Source organism: Tricharina praecox (genome assembly GCF_024521635.1).
Source record: "Tricharina praecox strain CBS 144465 chromosome Unknown BZA05scaffold_14, whole genome shotgun sequence".
Classification (NCBI taxonomy): domain Eukaryota; kingdom Fungi; phylum Ascomycota; class Pezizomycetes; order Pezizales; family Pyronemataceae; genus Tricharina; species Tricharina praecox.
In genome coordinates, this window is record NW_026250416.1 from 872,501 (window position 1) to 885,842 (window position 13,342).

General features: G+C 53.0%; 6 protein-coding genes across 6 annotated transcripts; 5 read left to right on the forward strand and 1 right to left on the reverse strand.

Moving 5' to 3' along the window:
* Positions 1-186: 186 nt before the first annotated feature.
* On the reverse strand, positions 187-2,406 carry BZA05DRAFT_445643 (uncharacterized protein; the record flags this gene model as incomplete). Its single annotated transcript, XM_051487018.1, has 2 exons — positions 187-483; positions 2,341-2,406. 2 exons carry the CDS (start codon positions 2,404-2,406, stop codon positions 187-189), a joined length of 363 nt encoding a protein of 120 aa, XP_051339017.1.
* A 520-nt stretch (positions 2,407-2,926) lies between these two features.
* On the forward strand, positions 2,927-3,611 carry BZA05DRAFT_445644 (uncharacterized protein; the record flags this gene model as incomplete). Its single annotated transcript, XM_051487019.1, has 3 exons — positions 2,927-2,949; positions 3,008-3,126; positions 3,328-3,611. 3 exons carry the CDS (start codon positions 2,927-2,929, stop codon positions 3,609-3,611), a joined length of 426 nt encoding a protein of 141 aa, XP_051339018.1.
* A 1,237-nt stretch (positions 3,612-4,848) lies between these two features.
* Positions 4,849-5,631, forward strand: BZA05DRAFT_445645 (Carboxylesterase; the record flags this gene model as incomplete). Its single annotated transcript, XM_051487020.1, has 3 exons — positions 4,849-5,184; positions 5,231-5,403; positions 5,478-5,631. 3 exons carry the CDS (start codon positions 4,849-4,851, stop codon positions 5,629-5,631), a joined length of 663 nt encoding a protein of 220 aa, XP_051339019.1.
* A 90-nt stretch (positions 5,632-5,721) lies between these two features.
* Positions 5,722-6,575, forward strand: BZA05DRAFT_419317 (Alpha/Beta hydrolase protein; the record flags this gene model as incomplete). The annotated part of the gene is made up of 4 exons (XM_051485583.1): positions 5,722-6,247; positions 6,296-6,357; positions 6,411-6,460; positions 6,518-6,575. The coding sequence occupies 4 exons, from the start codon at positions 5,722-5,724 to the stop codon at positions 6,573-6,575; spliced, it is 696 nt and encodes a 231-aa protein (XP_051339020.1).
* Positions 6,576-8,340: 1,765 nt separating this feature from the next.
* Positions 8,341-9,020, forward strand: BZA05DRAFT_63339 (uncharacterized protein; the record flags this gene model as incomplete). Its single annotated transcript, XM_051488511.1, has 1 exon — positions 8,341-9,020. A coding segment is annotated over one exon (447 nt), but the record flags the coding sequence as incomplete, so codon positions are not given.
* A 565-nt stretch (positions 9,021-9,585) lies between these two features.
* Positions 9,586-13,098, forward strand: BZA05DRAFT_63345 (uncharacterized protein). The gene is made up of 9 exons (XM_051488512.1): positions 9,586-9,753; positions 9,856-10,202; positions 10,291-10,771; positions 10,821-11,024; positions 11,075-11,414; positions 11,462-11,575; positions 11,625-11,906; positions 11,963-12,142; positions 12,191-13,098. Exons 1-9 carry the CDS (start codon positions 9,676-9,678, stop codon positions 13,000-13,002), a joined length of 2,838 nt encoding a protein of 945 aa, XP_051339022.1. The 5' UTR covers positions 9,586-9,675; the 3' UTR covers positions 13,003-13,098.
* Positions 13,099-13,342: the final 244 nt, after the last annotated feature.

Below are 13,342 nucleotides of genomic sequence, written 5' to 3' on the forward strand. Positions count from 1 at the left end.
TTTCTCTGCCCTCCACCCTGGACTTTCCCGGCAGTATATGAGCTTACCAAGCAGAGACAGAGCTAGAGAGAGGTAGCAATCGTTGCCTCTCGCCACGTCCGTCTCCACTGTTCGCCCCCACACCTGCCCCCGCCGGCGCCCCCGCGCCCTCCAGTCTTTTCACCTCTACCGCAAGGTTCTGGTCCGCTATTCTACATCGTTTGGCTCCTCAGCTTCACCGCCCTCCTCGCCCTGGACTTCGGCACCCTCCTCCTCCTCCTCGAGTCGCCTCAGCTCCGCTCTGCCTTCCCGCTCCCTGAGCTCCCACTCGGATACCTCGCTTGCTGCATCTTCCACATCGGCCTCTGGCATTCGTCTGCCCATATCAGTGGTGGAGGGGAACTCTGGGATGCCCTTACTGCATCGCTCGTCTGCAAAGAGGTCCCGGATTTTGAAGCGGTCTTTGCCCTTCCATGTCTGCTGCTGGAATTCTGCCCAGAGTGTCTATTGCTGACTTTTCCATTCAGGGCCATTTATGAAGAGGTGCTCTCGGGTCTGTGTGTTGTAGCGGCAACATCCACAGCGGGCATCCGGGCGGCGGTTCGTCAACTGGAGGCACTGGCGGGTGAGGCAGTGGCCTTTCTTCAGCAAGTAGATATTAAAGTCTTGATGCTAGTCGCTTGGGGTCCATGGACAGGACTGGGCCACGGCTCTGGCTATGTTTCCGGCTGTACCGATACTTCTTGTGAGTGACTTTGGTCTCCGCCCATGCCTGCTCATGCCTTCGCATCTTTCCACTGGGCAGGCAGTACTTGCCGCCGTTATGACCGCGTAAGCAACTCATTTGTTTTTGTTTAATCATCACAGCATTCGACCTTATCAGCGCATGGCTGTACACACGTCGAATTCCACCCCACTGTCTCCGACCGTTCGCCGCGAGGTCGATGTGGGATTCCTATTGCTCTCCGCCCGGCCCATCCGCGCATAAATAGAAAGACAGAAAGGAAGGAGTACAATGAGATGACAAAATGGAAATGAAAGGAAAAGCGTCAGTATTTCTCAAAACCCCACATCAAACGTCCTTTCACTAATCAATTCATGCATCCAGTCTAACGCCTCATCTCATCTAGCGTATGCCGGAATCTCCGGCCAACTAGCCCATACTCTTTCCGCCGCTCTCGCTCTCACCACGTCCCAGTCTATCACTATGCCTGGGGCCCGCGTTGGTGTTGGGGTTTCGATGTCTGGTGCCGGCGGCGCGAGGCTTGTGGGGGTGGGGAGGAAAAACCGTTCCCGTGCCTGTCGCCTCTCTTCTGGTGCCACTACTCTCCGCTGCCGCTGCTCTCGCTGCTTCTCTCTTTTCTACTACTATGGACGCTGGGATAGGTGGGTTCCGCCGCTGTCGCTGCGAATTCAGAGAGCTAGCTCGGATATTCTTGTTGCTTTACCCCGAAGGGTGGCACCCGTCGGCCCTTGTCTGTGGTGGTAAGGAAGCGGCGGAGGCCCTGCTGCAATCTCGGTTGGCAAAGAGGTCTTTAATGTTAAACCTATCCTTCCCTCGGCCAGTCTTCTTTCGTACTTCCGTCCAAAGGGACTTGTGTTGCTCCCGCTACTGCGCGCAGTCTTCAACAGGTGTTCTCGGGTCTGGATCTTGTATTGGTACCACCAGCACTCTGTCGTTTGTCGGTTTTTCGTTTATGCCAAATGCTGGCCTGGTAGACCATGGCCTGTTCTGAGTTGGTGGTACCTTGCGGCGACCATCTTTCCGCTGTCTGCACCTGGTATATCCGCGTAACCGACTAAGCAACGAGTGAGATATCACAACAGCCCCAATGAATACCATGCCGAATGATAGAATTGGACAAAAAGGAGGAGGCGTTTTTGATAAGGACTAAGTTTGGAACGTAATCCCGCCAACCACTGTCCCTTATCATTCCCGATGGTATGATACCTGTATGTTGGGAAACGATGCGGTAGAGGTGTGAGGCTACGAGACTAGGGAGCCTAGTGGGGGTAGAGCGTCCAACCGAGTTTTCTATCGTCTGATCTGTCCGGCCTGGGCCTCGGACAAGAATGCACAGCGTCCTTCCCAGTCCGTCCCGGCCTCGCACACAACGGCCGATGTTCTCTCAGTAGATGGACGAGATGGCCAGTCGACGGCCGTCCGCTAAGCCTGGGGCAAAAACCTGATTTTGGGCGCGGAGCTTGGCTATCCGAGTGAGATATGATGCCTCATGAGCTGTGGTGGGTCCGGGCGACGTGCCTTGGGCGTGCAAGTCAGAATACTGATACTTCTCACAACTTGTGCAGTACTGATAGGATATGTGGGCCAAGAAATCATCAATCAGCCGAATCACATACCATGACTTGTGCCGCTGTCCTCCGTCGTCGGAAGAGGACCGACCCGTTTGGCACCGCCTCGGACATGATGGAGACTTTTGACAACCGTCCGTTCCAGACTCGGATAGGATGATGGAGAATACAGGGCCCCTCTGTGAGCAGTCGTCGGTGGCCTACTGCTCGCTTCAACAACCAGTATTACATCGGTTTCGCTCCTTCACTCAACACTTGTGGGGAAGGCTCTCGTCGCATTTTCGAAAGACACTTTCAGCTACCAGTCGTCGAGACTAGTGAGTTGTGAGTCGGCCAATACTCAGCTTGCCAAAACGCCACTTACATTCAGTGTCCCGTGCCAGGGAAGTCCTATTCACACCCAGCCCTGCTCACACCCTACCCTTCTATACTTTAATCCCCCTCTCCACTCCTCTTTTCTTTCCTTCACACCTTGCAACCGACCGACATCCCGCAACGCAAATTCGAACCCGCAACCACAATTCAGAATCCGCAATCCTCCTCATCCACCTCTAACTATCATCTCTTCTTCTTTTTCTTCTTCTTCTTCTCACGAAGGAATCAAATCGGGCTTTTTCTTCGCTCGCAACACACAATGAACAGCTCAATCGAACGCATGTAAGTTTTTTCCGACTCATAGTCACTTACAGCTCTTCGTTTCGCTAATCGCCTGTAGGTCTGACGAAGGTTGGGACTGGAAGGTCGGCAAGATCACCGAACAGGCCCCGGCTATCATCATCAATCTCCCGGGGAACACAGAGAGTTGTGTCGTCACGCTTATCAGGATCGTCAAGGGTACCGTCGCCACCATTTCCTTGTCGTCATCGACGTCACCCTCCGGTCAAGTGTTGAGCAGCCGGCCATATTCCTTTCCGTAGTCTTGCCAGGCGTGGAAGAGGGCGGGTTACTCAAGCAACACTCGCTACCAGACAACTGGAAGCAAAAAAACTTTCGGTTGGGGATGTTATTGAGTCCGCCTAACCACGTCGTGTCAAGTTGGTGTATCACAGGTACACGACCCCCCGGATGATCCACCCGCGACACTTCCGGAACCGGCACCTGTGCAGGTCACCGACCGGCAGAGGCTGACGTCTGCCATCTGGCAGCATGGGAACCCTGTCACCTTCAAGGATGAATGCCACTGGATGTGCAAGCACTGTGTCGACAAGCGCAGCCGCTTCAACAGGAACAGCGGCTCCGTCCGTCACCACATGCGCTTCTTACGGAATCTCGGAGTGGCGCTTAGACAAACCACACGGCTACTTACTATCGAAGCCTGATTTATCCCAGGAGAGTCCTGAGAGTGATCGGGCAACGATGGCAGTGTGGCCCCTAGAAAATCGGGGAAGATTCAACGAATAAGCGTGAGGGGGATTATCGAAAAGGTCAGCACTTTATCGATGCTCGTGGGGGGGTGTAGCTGGCAGGTAGTCCGACTGATTCCGCGTTACTGGTAGTTTGCCGATGCTGATATACCGCTGATCTAGACTTCCATACTCTCCTACTTCAACGAACATCTCTTCACAATATCATTTAGTGCAAATCACTCACATCGTTTAACATCACCCTGCCATCGTCTTCCGCATATCTAGCCAAACTAGGAACTCCAACCCAGATTTATGCACGTCTCGCCGGTCATTTTGTTGATGACATCGCGATTCAAGTGAGACACGATATGCACTGCTAACAATAGTGACGATTCCGATACCGAGGTTACGGTGGTTACAGGAGTTCTAGCGAGGCAGAACAGGTATCGATAGTGGTAAAGCTGTGATGTTCTCAGAGCTGCCTCCTTCTTCCAGTGTCTCAGCCCTTGACTGCAAGTGGCGGCGGAGAACTTCCGACGACGAAGATCAGTTGAATGCCGCGGTAAAGCTGTCCGAATAGATCGTAGCTTGACAACAACGGTCCGGATGCCAGTCACTAATCTATCACCCGTTTGCTCGTCTAGTAGAGACCTCATTTTTTCATTTTCCATATAGGGTGTCTTGAGTGATATACCGCTTTGTGGGCTTCACGGATCTCCCATAATCGTCAGAGCCTCCATGCTCTGAAGAAAAAGCAACCGGCTCTCAGGCGACCGCAGCTGCGTGTCAAAGTACCGCAATTCAAGCTGTAACTCGGTTCGAAGAAACAATCTGTGCCTTAAACAACTCGGTTTCAAATCGGTTATTCAACCATATTCCACAGCAACATCTCATAATTGCTGTTTATTGGTGGTGGTGAAGCGTACCTTTTCCTGCCGGTGGGGTCTCACCGCCAAAGGTCGCTAGGCTACCAGTCAATCGAGCGATCCCTGCAAGCCCGGAACTCTGGGGAAACCAAGTTTATATCAACGGCAACACCGAAGTTCTGATTGACTGCCCAATCTATATCATGCAATACCTACAGCCCCAATTCCTCGGCATCGACTCCACCTTCGATACTTAAGTTCAACATGTTTACGATCTCATTCACCACATCGACGTCATTCGTTCGCTACAGATGCACACCACACTCCTTTGTCTCCTTCCTCTCATGGAGTTAGGTCTTGTCACTGCGCAGGACAGCACCGGAAACACCTCAGAGCTCCTACTCAATACTGCCACTAGTCCAGTCCTCGGTCACTATGCCGCCGATACCTCCAACACTGTTCGCGAGTACCTTGGGATACCCTACGCAACGCCACCCGTCGGTCCTCTGCGATGGAGAGCACCAGTTCGCGCTCGTCGGTGGGCGAGGACTTTTAACGCCTCTACGTTTGGAGCGACTTGCTACAACACCGGATTGAGCCTTCCCATTGATAGCGGAGCTGGGGCGAACAGTACCAGCCCCATTCAGCTGCCGAACCCGCCGGTAGAGAGCGAAGACTGTGTAGGCTCCCCGGTTGTTGTGGGGATCTGACAGCTAATGGTGGTAGTTGTCGATTAACGTGTGGGCTCCGGGCAATTCGAGGCTGCGGAGTAATGGAGCGGCAGTACTGCTGTGGATTCATGGAGGAGGATTCGTGCTTGGTGGAAGCTTCACACCGTTTTACAGCGGGGCCAATATCGTCCGCGACCAGACCAATGTTATTGTTGTTTCATTTAACTAGTATTCCCCCCTCCACATGCCAGATGTTATCGCCAGCTGTCGTGCGATTGCAGATCATTGCTAATCAGTCACAGCCGCCTGAACGCCTTCGGTTTTCCAAATGCGCCTGGCCTCCCTCCGACACAACGAAACCTCGGCCTCCTGAATGTTCGTGCCGCCGTCGAATGGACGCATAGAAACATTGCCCGCTTCGGAGGCTCACCTAGCCGAATCACTCTTTTTGGTTAATCTGCCGGCGCCGCTGCAACCGACGCATACCTTTTCTTCGGCCAGAATTCCCCACCACTCATCGCCGGCGCTATCCTTCAATCTGGGATCATGTCTATGGCACGCGACGTAACTCCCAGTGCTGGCTCTGGCGCAACTTGGACTGCCCTATCAGCAGCTCTCAACTGCACCGCTTCATCCGCCGCTACAACCCTTCGCTGCCTGCGGGCAGTTCCTGCTCCTCGCCTTCGCTCCGCCGTCACCGAAGGAAATCTCATGTTCGGCCCGGCTACGGATAACGGCACCATTTTCAGCGACCAGCCCGCACGCCTCGAGTCAGGGAACTTCGTCCGCGTCCCAGTCCTCGTCGGGACTAACGATGAAGAACTCGGTAACACGACCATGTCCGCCGCCGCAACTCTGCTCGCTTTCACATGCCCCGCCGCCAAAACTGCGAAGGCGCACACCAGATTCGGTCCCACGTGGCAATACAGGTTCATGGGCGACTTTCCGACCGGCACCTCCAGGTTCGAAAGTCCCAGGGCTTTCCATGGCAGTGAGATCAGGCTTATATTTGGGAGGTACGATCGGAAAGTAGCGACGGACCAGCAGAGGGCGGCGAGTGTTTATATGCAAGGTAGGGGCCTGTTGTCCGGATAGAAGGGGCTGTTTCTAATCATCACAGGCGCATGGGCGGCGTTTGCAAACGATCCATCCAAGTGGTTGGATAGTTATGAGGGCGGTTGGGTACGACTTTTTCCGTATCTGTCCTTCATTAGAATATTACTGATAGGAAATAGCCTCGGTATAATTCGAAGACGACTTCCGTGGTGCTGCTGGCAGATAAGAAGTAAGCCTATAGCCCGGTAATCTTCCTCTTGATTCGACGGTACTGATATCCGGACAGTCAAGCAAAGGCCACCTTCGCAAATCCGGCGCAGTACGAAAGAGGATGTCGCTTTTAATCAGTTACTGGTCGCGGCGATAATCTCAAGGGCTTGTCGCTTAGTTGTTGGTCTTGGTGCTGGCCGCGCTGGATGTGGATATGGAATGAACGGGGACAGTTGGTTCTTGAGGAAGCAAATATTTATGAAACAAATCTGTCTCGTTTCCGGCACCTCCGAACTCACTCGTTTTGGCCCACCATACTTCCATGGGTGTTAACGAAGTGGGTGGGGTGTAATAAGGTTGATTTTTCGCGCTTTTCTGTTTCCATTCGCTTTTTTGTATGAACGTAGAAGAAACAAAACCTCTATGACTATGTGAGCGATGCTGTCTCGGCGGAGAGCAGTGCAAATGGCATGTTTGATTCATGACTCTCGTTCGCTTTCGTCGTGATTGTGTCGAATCGTGTGGTGCTTCGAGATCCCGACTGCCCGACGAAGCTGGATAATCTACAGCCTCTACTTCAAGCGCAAAGATCCTGAGTCCTGACGGACTGGATATTACTGGCCCGTAGATGCTACTTGGCTACGGAATCAATCTGTACGACTAAACTGCTCACGGCTGAAAATGATGGCATATTTACACCTCAGCACATTACTTCTTCTCCAAGAGTATTTATCTCGGCCTAGGTATCTCATCTCCTTCAAAGAAACAGTGCTCCCTGACACTTCACCGTCACCTTACAGCGGACACGAGGAGAGATGCCTCATGTGCTCCGGACGCCGTAATCTGACATTAACTTCCGTTGTAAACCGGTAGACTGACCTACGCTCGCCTTTTGTCCCCCGGAACTGGGTATAATGCTGCGATGTGGTGCTCTTCTGTAATCTCGTGCAAATCTTCGATAAACACACACAAGTCCCCGTCGTTCAGATGGCAAGACAGTCAGAGTATACCTCCTCGAGGGTGAGTTGGTGTGGGCAGCATCGTGGAATCTGGATTGCTGCAGATGGTCGACTTCAGGTTCCGTCGCACTACCGTCTGCAAAAAACCACCAAAATAACGCCTCTGTATTCCTCACGCCTTCCGTCTGCAGTCCTCAGCGATAGCATTCGCAGAATCCATCTCATGGAAAGGCCATCGCGTAGCTATCAACGATGTGACCGGCGCCGATGCGATGGAGGCGAATCAAGCAGGTACAGGTGGGTTAGTCCGGTTCGACTGTCGGCAGCTGAATGAGAGTCTCACAAACTGATTGCTCGGCGATGAAGAGAGGTGGACATAATATTTTGACTCATCAACTCCATTATTATTTGTCTGATATAGTGCCTTCGACGGTGAATATGGGTGAACATCGTGTGATTCGTGAGTCGACGATGGATAGTGGAGCGATCATTCATGAAGGGCGGAAGGCAGTGAGAGAGGATCTCGTCCAACCTGTTATCCACACATCACCATGGCTTCAACAGATTTGTAGTAATCCAGTGGGGGAGGCGTGCCTCACCTTATCCTGCCACTCTCCAACTCGTTCCGTATCCATTGCAATCTCGCATCTCCAATAAAACACCCTAGCAGCGGTGGCTGCCGAGGGTCTTATCACCGAGACTACCTCATCGAGATCTTCTTACCTATCACAGTATTATATCCCTCAATCAGCATCTAGAAGTCTTCGTTGAGCGGGATTAACAGAGTAGATGCATTGCGTGTGGACGTCCGAGAGTTGCGATCATCGCCGGTCACTCGTAAAACTCGCTTCCGGGTTAACGAAGACTGATTTGGACAAAGATCTCTATTAGAGTAGTTCAATTTGGTTACTCTACTTTCACATTGAGTTACCATACGTTTGTGTCTGCCCACCCTGCAGTAGACCTGGGTTCCCTCCGCTCTCCTGTCTTGTATCCCACTACTTCAAGCTTCCTCCTCTTCCTCCCTACAAACAGTTTCACACCATCTCAACCAACAACAATCGATCTACATATCAACATGTTTATCCATCTCGGCATTCTTGCTGCCGTCTCGATCATGGTTGCCTCCGCTTCGGCCGCTCCTATCGATTCGGCGGCTGCCTCCGGCTCTGTCGGCACCGTCGTTCCGGTGTACCTCCCCACCTCCTTCGAGAGCCCTCACCAGGCTCCCGTGAGCCACGACAAAATATTCCTCTCTTCTCCCGCCACCCCCAACCCGCTCGATAAGACGCGCACTGGCATCCCCAGCACCGGATCCAGGTGCGCAGATCATCGGCTCGGTCCTATGCGAGACCTCGCTGGCCTCGCCCTTGTTCTTCGAGATTAACGTACAGCGGAAGCTGACCATCTCTTGTGGCTCGTCCGGGCTTCACAAATATTCAGGCTGCATTTGAGGAGGTGCTTTCCAAGTGGTTCATCTGACAGATGGCGAAAATCGACTCGAGTTGTGTATTGTCGCGAGTGATCCTCCATGTCGTCGGCACTACGCTCCATCGCCAGACGACGACTGCGAAAGCCTGGGGGCGATGTCCAAAGAGGCAGTTCTGCACGTTCTTGCGGGGACCCCGCATTTGCTTGGTCCAGTCGGAGGCAATAAGTGCTTACTCTGTGCCTCCTCCTTGCATTACGACACCTCGCATTTTCCTGCTCGTTGAGTCGTCCGCATCCTTTGTTGCAAGGATTACATCCTGGACGACAGTTATCGGCAAGACATCGGCAGACTGGGAATGTAAGCACTTGCACACCATCCTACTACTGACTTTCTGGAGGATTTCTCCGCTACCAAGGGAAACGGATATCTATTCGCGATCGACTGGCATCGAAGGGTAGGAAAGTGGGATGATTGTGTTGCAGCGAGGAATGCGCCTAGAGGCTGCTTGTCACGACAAGCGCGTTTACTACGTCGGATGAGGTCTGATCGCCCTTTTCCGCACACATCCCCGATCATTCAACTGCCATCCGTCAATTGCAACCGAGGGCAATATCTGCAAGGGTTAGGTGACTATCGGCTAGAACCTGGAAGGCGAAGCTCGGGTTCCTACTCACATCCCCCGCATCATCATTGCACTAGCTGGCGAGTTTTATGCAGCAGCGCTGATGCAATTTTCACCGGTAGATAAAACCCCATCCCGACACCTCTCCAGTCCCGCCTGGTGTCGTTGCAAGCACGCGATGACGGTAACACCCGAGCCAGCTGGGTGTTGGCGATACTACGATGAAATTGAACGCACGAAAATTCGCGGGAGAGCCACCTCTACGAATGCTGGGAAGGGATGTCTGTCCTAAATGCTACGTGAGTCGGGAGCGAAAACTACATACTCGGCATTCCCGGAGCCGACAAAGAATGAAATTACAAGGGAAACTGACAGATGCGATCGGTGTTGGGTGGTGACAGCTCGCGGCCCGCGACGTGCCTGAAGGGTTTCAACAGCTCGTGGTCGAACTCTGCAATCTCAGAGGTTTACTTGCTTTTATCCGTCATAAGAAAAAAGGAACTGGATTGGAAGCCGAGAGATGCGGGATGGATGGCATCAGCCATGAGACGATGGTGGCGGCCATCCGTACGCTCGACCAGTTGGACGAGAAGATTACACGGTACCACGACTGCGCCGCGAATGGAACAAACCCGCAATTCGGGAGTCGCATGGAGTGGAACACGATGCAGATGGAGATTCGGGAGTTACGCGACAGACTACAAGACGGTAATCAGGAGCTCGCCGTTTTCGAGAACGGGATCGAGAGGTGAGTACTTCGTTCTTCCCGCAACACTGCCTCGCTGCAAGATGCAGTGCAACCCCACCAGGCAGAAAGGCTGACATAGACATGTGCTGATCTTTGTCGCGGTCGCTACAATACACAGACTCTGCACGGATCTATGTTGCGACGATTATACTGAAGAACATGTCGACTGCTCGTGGTCAAGCACCAACACCTCCTCATACGCGTTCTCTTCGGCCTCTTCCGACGATTTCCCCTGGGATCGCTCGTCATCGTTCATATTCACCGAAAGCTCTCGCGCCACGAAGTCGCGGCTCGGATCGATCGAGGAGGAATCGCCGTTGTCTCTAGCAGGGTGTTTCGGGGACCTGGGGCGGCCACATATACTGTCTCTCGAGGAGGAAGTGGTGACGAACGGCATGGTCAAGCAGTTGCAGTTAGCAGGGACCCCCGTGTCGCTGTACTGTAAGCCGCCTCATCCAAGCTGGAAAGTTCCGCGGGATGCCGCTTTACGGTTCACGTTTTTGTCGAGGACGGAATATCCGAAGACTTCGACAGATTGGCTACGGTGTGCGGTTTGGTGGCTGTTGAAGGTAGGAAACCTATATGAAAGGTCGAGGTGATTTCTAACTTCGAGTACAGTCGCGCAGTCCAGTCCTCATTCATCGCCGCTCCACCGACAGCACCAGTATCTGCTCGTCGATCGATCCGAACATGTCGCATTATCAGGCCTTTGTGGATCTCCAGAAGGCATCGTGGATCGTCTTTGATGTGATACTCAGAGATGCGGGAATGCTACTCGTGGTGGTGGAGCAGGACCAGAGACTTCTCGATGGACTCATCAATGTGAGACATCCTACCCGCGCCGGCAAGTACAGGGACTGATAGCAGGGTAGGCGTTTGAATCCGATTTCAGGCACCTCGAGCCATTCCGACACCTCATGGACGACGCGCGACCAACCATCAACTACGGCATATGGGAGTATTCCGAGCCGACGGCGATTCGGTCGAGCGGCATGGTTGATACGCAGAGATGGATCGACATTCGCGCTGAGGATGCTGGCCATACCGACGAAGTCGTCATGTTCCGTGGTTTCGTAAACTTACGGATCGGACGTCTACGAAATGGAAGTACCGGTGCACCGTACCTGCTAGTCGTTTCCGGGTGTATCGGCGATAGTGAGCCCAGTATCACACTGTGCAACCAGACCGGAACGCTGTATCTTTCCCGATACTGTAAGTGACGCTGGCTCCCTGGGTGTGGTAATCGCTGATGAAGAAAGTTGAGCGCCAGGATTTGCAATCCATGCAAGGCGTGGAACTGGCAGGGATGCTTAGGTGCATACCCCTCAAAATCTCTGGGGTAATGGCATTCGTCGAGTTCATCCAACTCTCCGGTCAACATTTCCATCCATTTAATTACTATCTTTATACTAACTTCCGCAGATTACGAGGTCTTCCGTTCAAAGACATCCAACTTCTTCGATTCCGTTGTTGCGCGCAACCTCCGCGATGGCGAGACCCGCGAACCGTTGTTTCGAGAAGTCCTGGAATACGTCGAAGACCTACAAGATCCCAGCATCCTATTGGAGACACGAGGGAAACATCACTTCTGCGAGCTACGTGTGCTGGAGACCAGGGGGGAACGGGCATATGGATGGCAGACATCGCGGCGACTGGTGCTCACCAGTGCGCCGTATGAGTCGTATCCGTGGAGCAAATCATTCTGTAGGTTCATGACAATCGGTGGGGGAAGGCGAGCAACTGATTAATGGTGGTATTAGTTCTTCCGATGTCGAATGTCCGCCTCGAACGAACGGGATCTCGCGATATCGTCGCCAAATGGTCGGATATCAGTCATACCATCACACGAACCCTCGGCGACTATGTTCCAAGAACAAGCTATGTTTATGACGGAAGCTCTCCTACACGGTCGCTACGCTTTGTATTTCGGTCGTCTACCGGTTTGTGGCGTCCGCACTACCTGTTGGCTTAGTTACTTACATTTGCAGATGCAACAAAATTCGAGCAAAAAATCCTGGGTATCTCCATCGAGCCGGATTACACATGGGTGCGGGACGACAGAATGACGGCAAAGGTCTTCGCCCTACGAAACGAGAGGAAATCCTCACAATACAAACTTCTCCACCTCACCGAGCGCTCAGGGCCGGAGCAAAGCAGCCGCATCTTCTATATTTCTCGGACAACCGACATACATATTACCCCCACGAGTCTTCACTTACCGAACGTCCTCGAACCCGATTACATATCGAACCACATCGACTTATTACATGAAGCGACTACGGCAGTGGAGCTGGCTAGGTGCTCTCAGAAACCAGCGACGTTGACGCTCGAGCATGCTTCACCCCTCCTTTCTGGGTTGACACCCAGATGGCGTCTCCTCTCTACCGTGCACATCCCCCACGTCGCTTTCCGCGAGGCGCAAAAGTCACGGTTCCGATTCCTACACTCGCCGTCACCTATCGCCGCGGGGACCGCCGATTTATCCTTATGGCGGAGGTCCGATCAGGCGCGACTACTCGTGCGCTGGATCAATCCTGTTTGTACCGAGCGATGGATCAGCGCGACTCTACCCGTCGGTGTGAAGGTGGTGGTGGAGGGAGGAACGGTATTACTAGCACTAGAGGAGATGACACAAGGATCACATTGGGACTTGGGCAGTGTCAGTGCGGTCGGGGGGGAGGGGGTGAAGGGAATTGACAGGATGGGATGCGAGGTGGAGGTGGAGTTCGTGAATGAGAACGACAGACAGGCTTTTTGCACGGCAATACGGTCGCCAGAAAGGGCAAAACACGCTCGGTGACATGGGAGGATTTTGATGTACACTATGGTGTTCTGGATAGAACGGATGGCAGTCAAGTAACATAGGATGGAGTTTCGAATGCAAATGTCTTCACTGAATATGCTCCTACATATTCCGTAGTGATGCACGGTGCCGAGGCGCCCATCTTGCCTGACTTGGTTCGATCGCGATGACGACCTCTGAAGGTCGTCGGCGCATCATAAGATGTCACTCGATAAACTGTCTGCTCTCCTTCAATAAAAAATTCGAAGGCCGGAGAATCCGCAGTGAGAGCCAGGCCAAAGTCATAATCGGCAATAGACTGGAAGAGTGGTATAGTGATAGTGAGAGAGAGGAACTA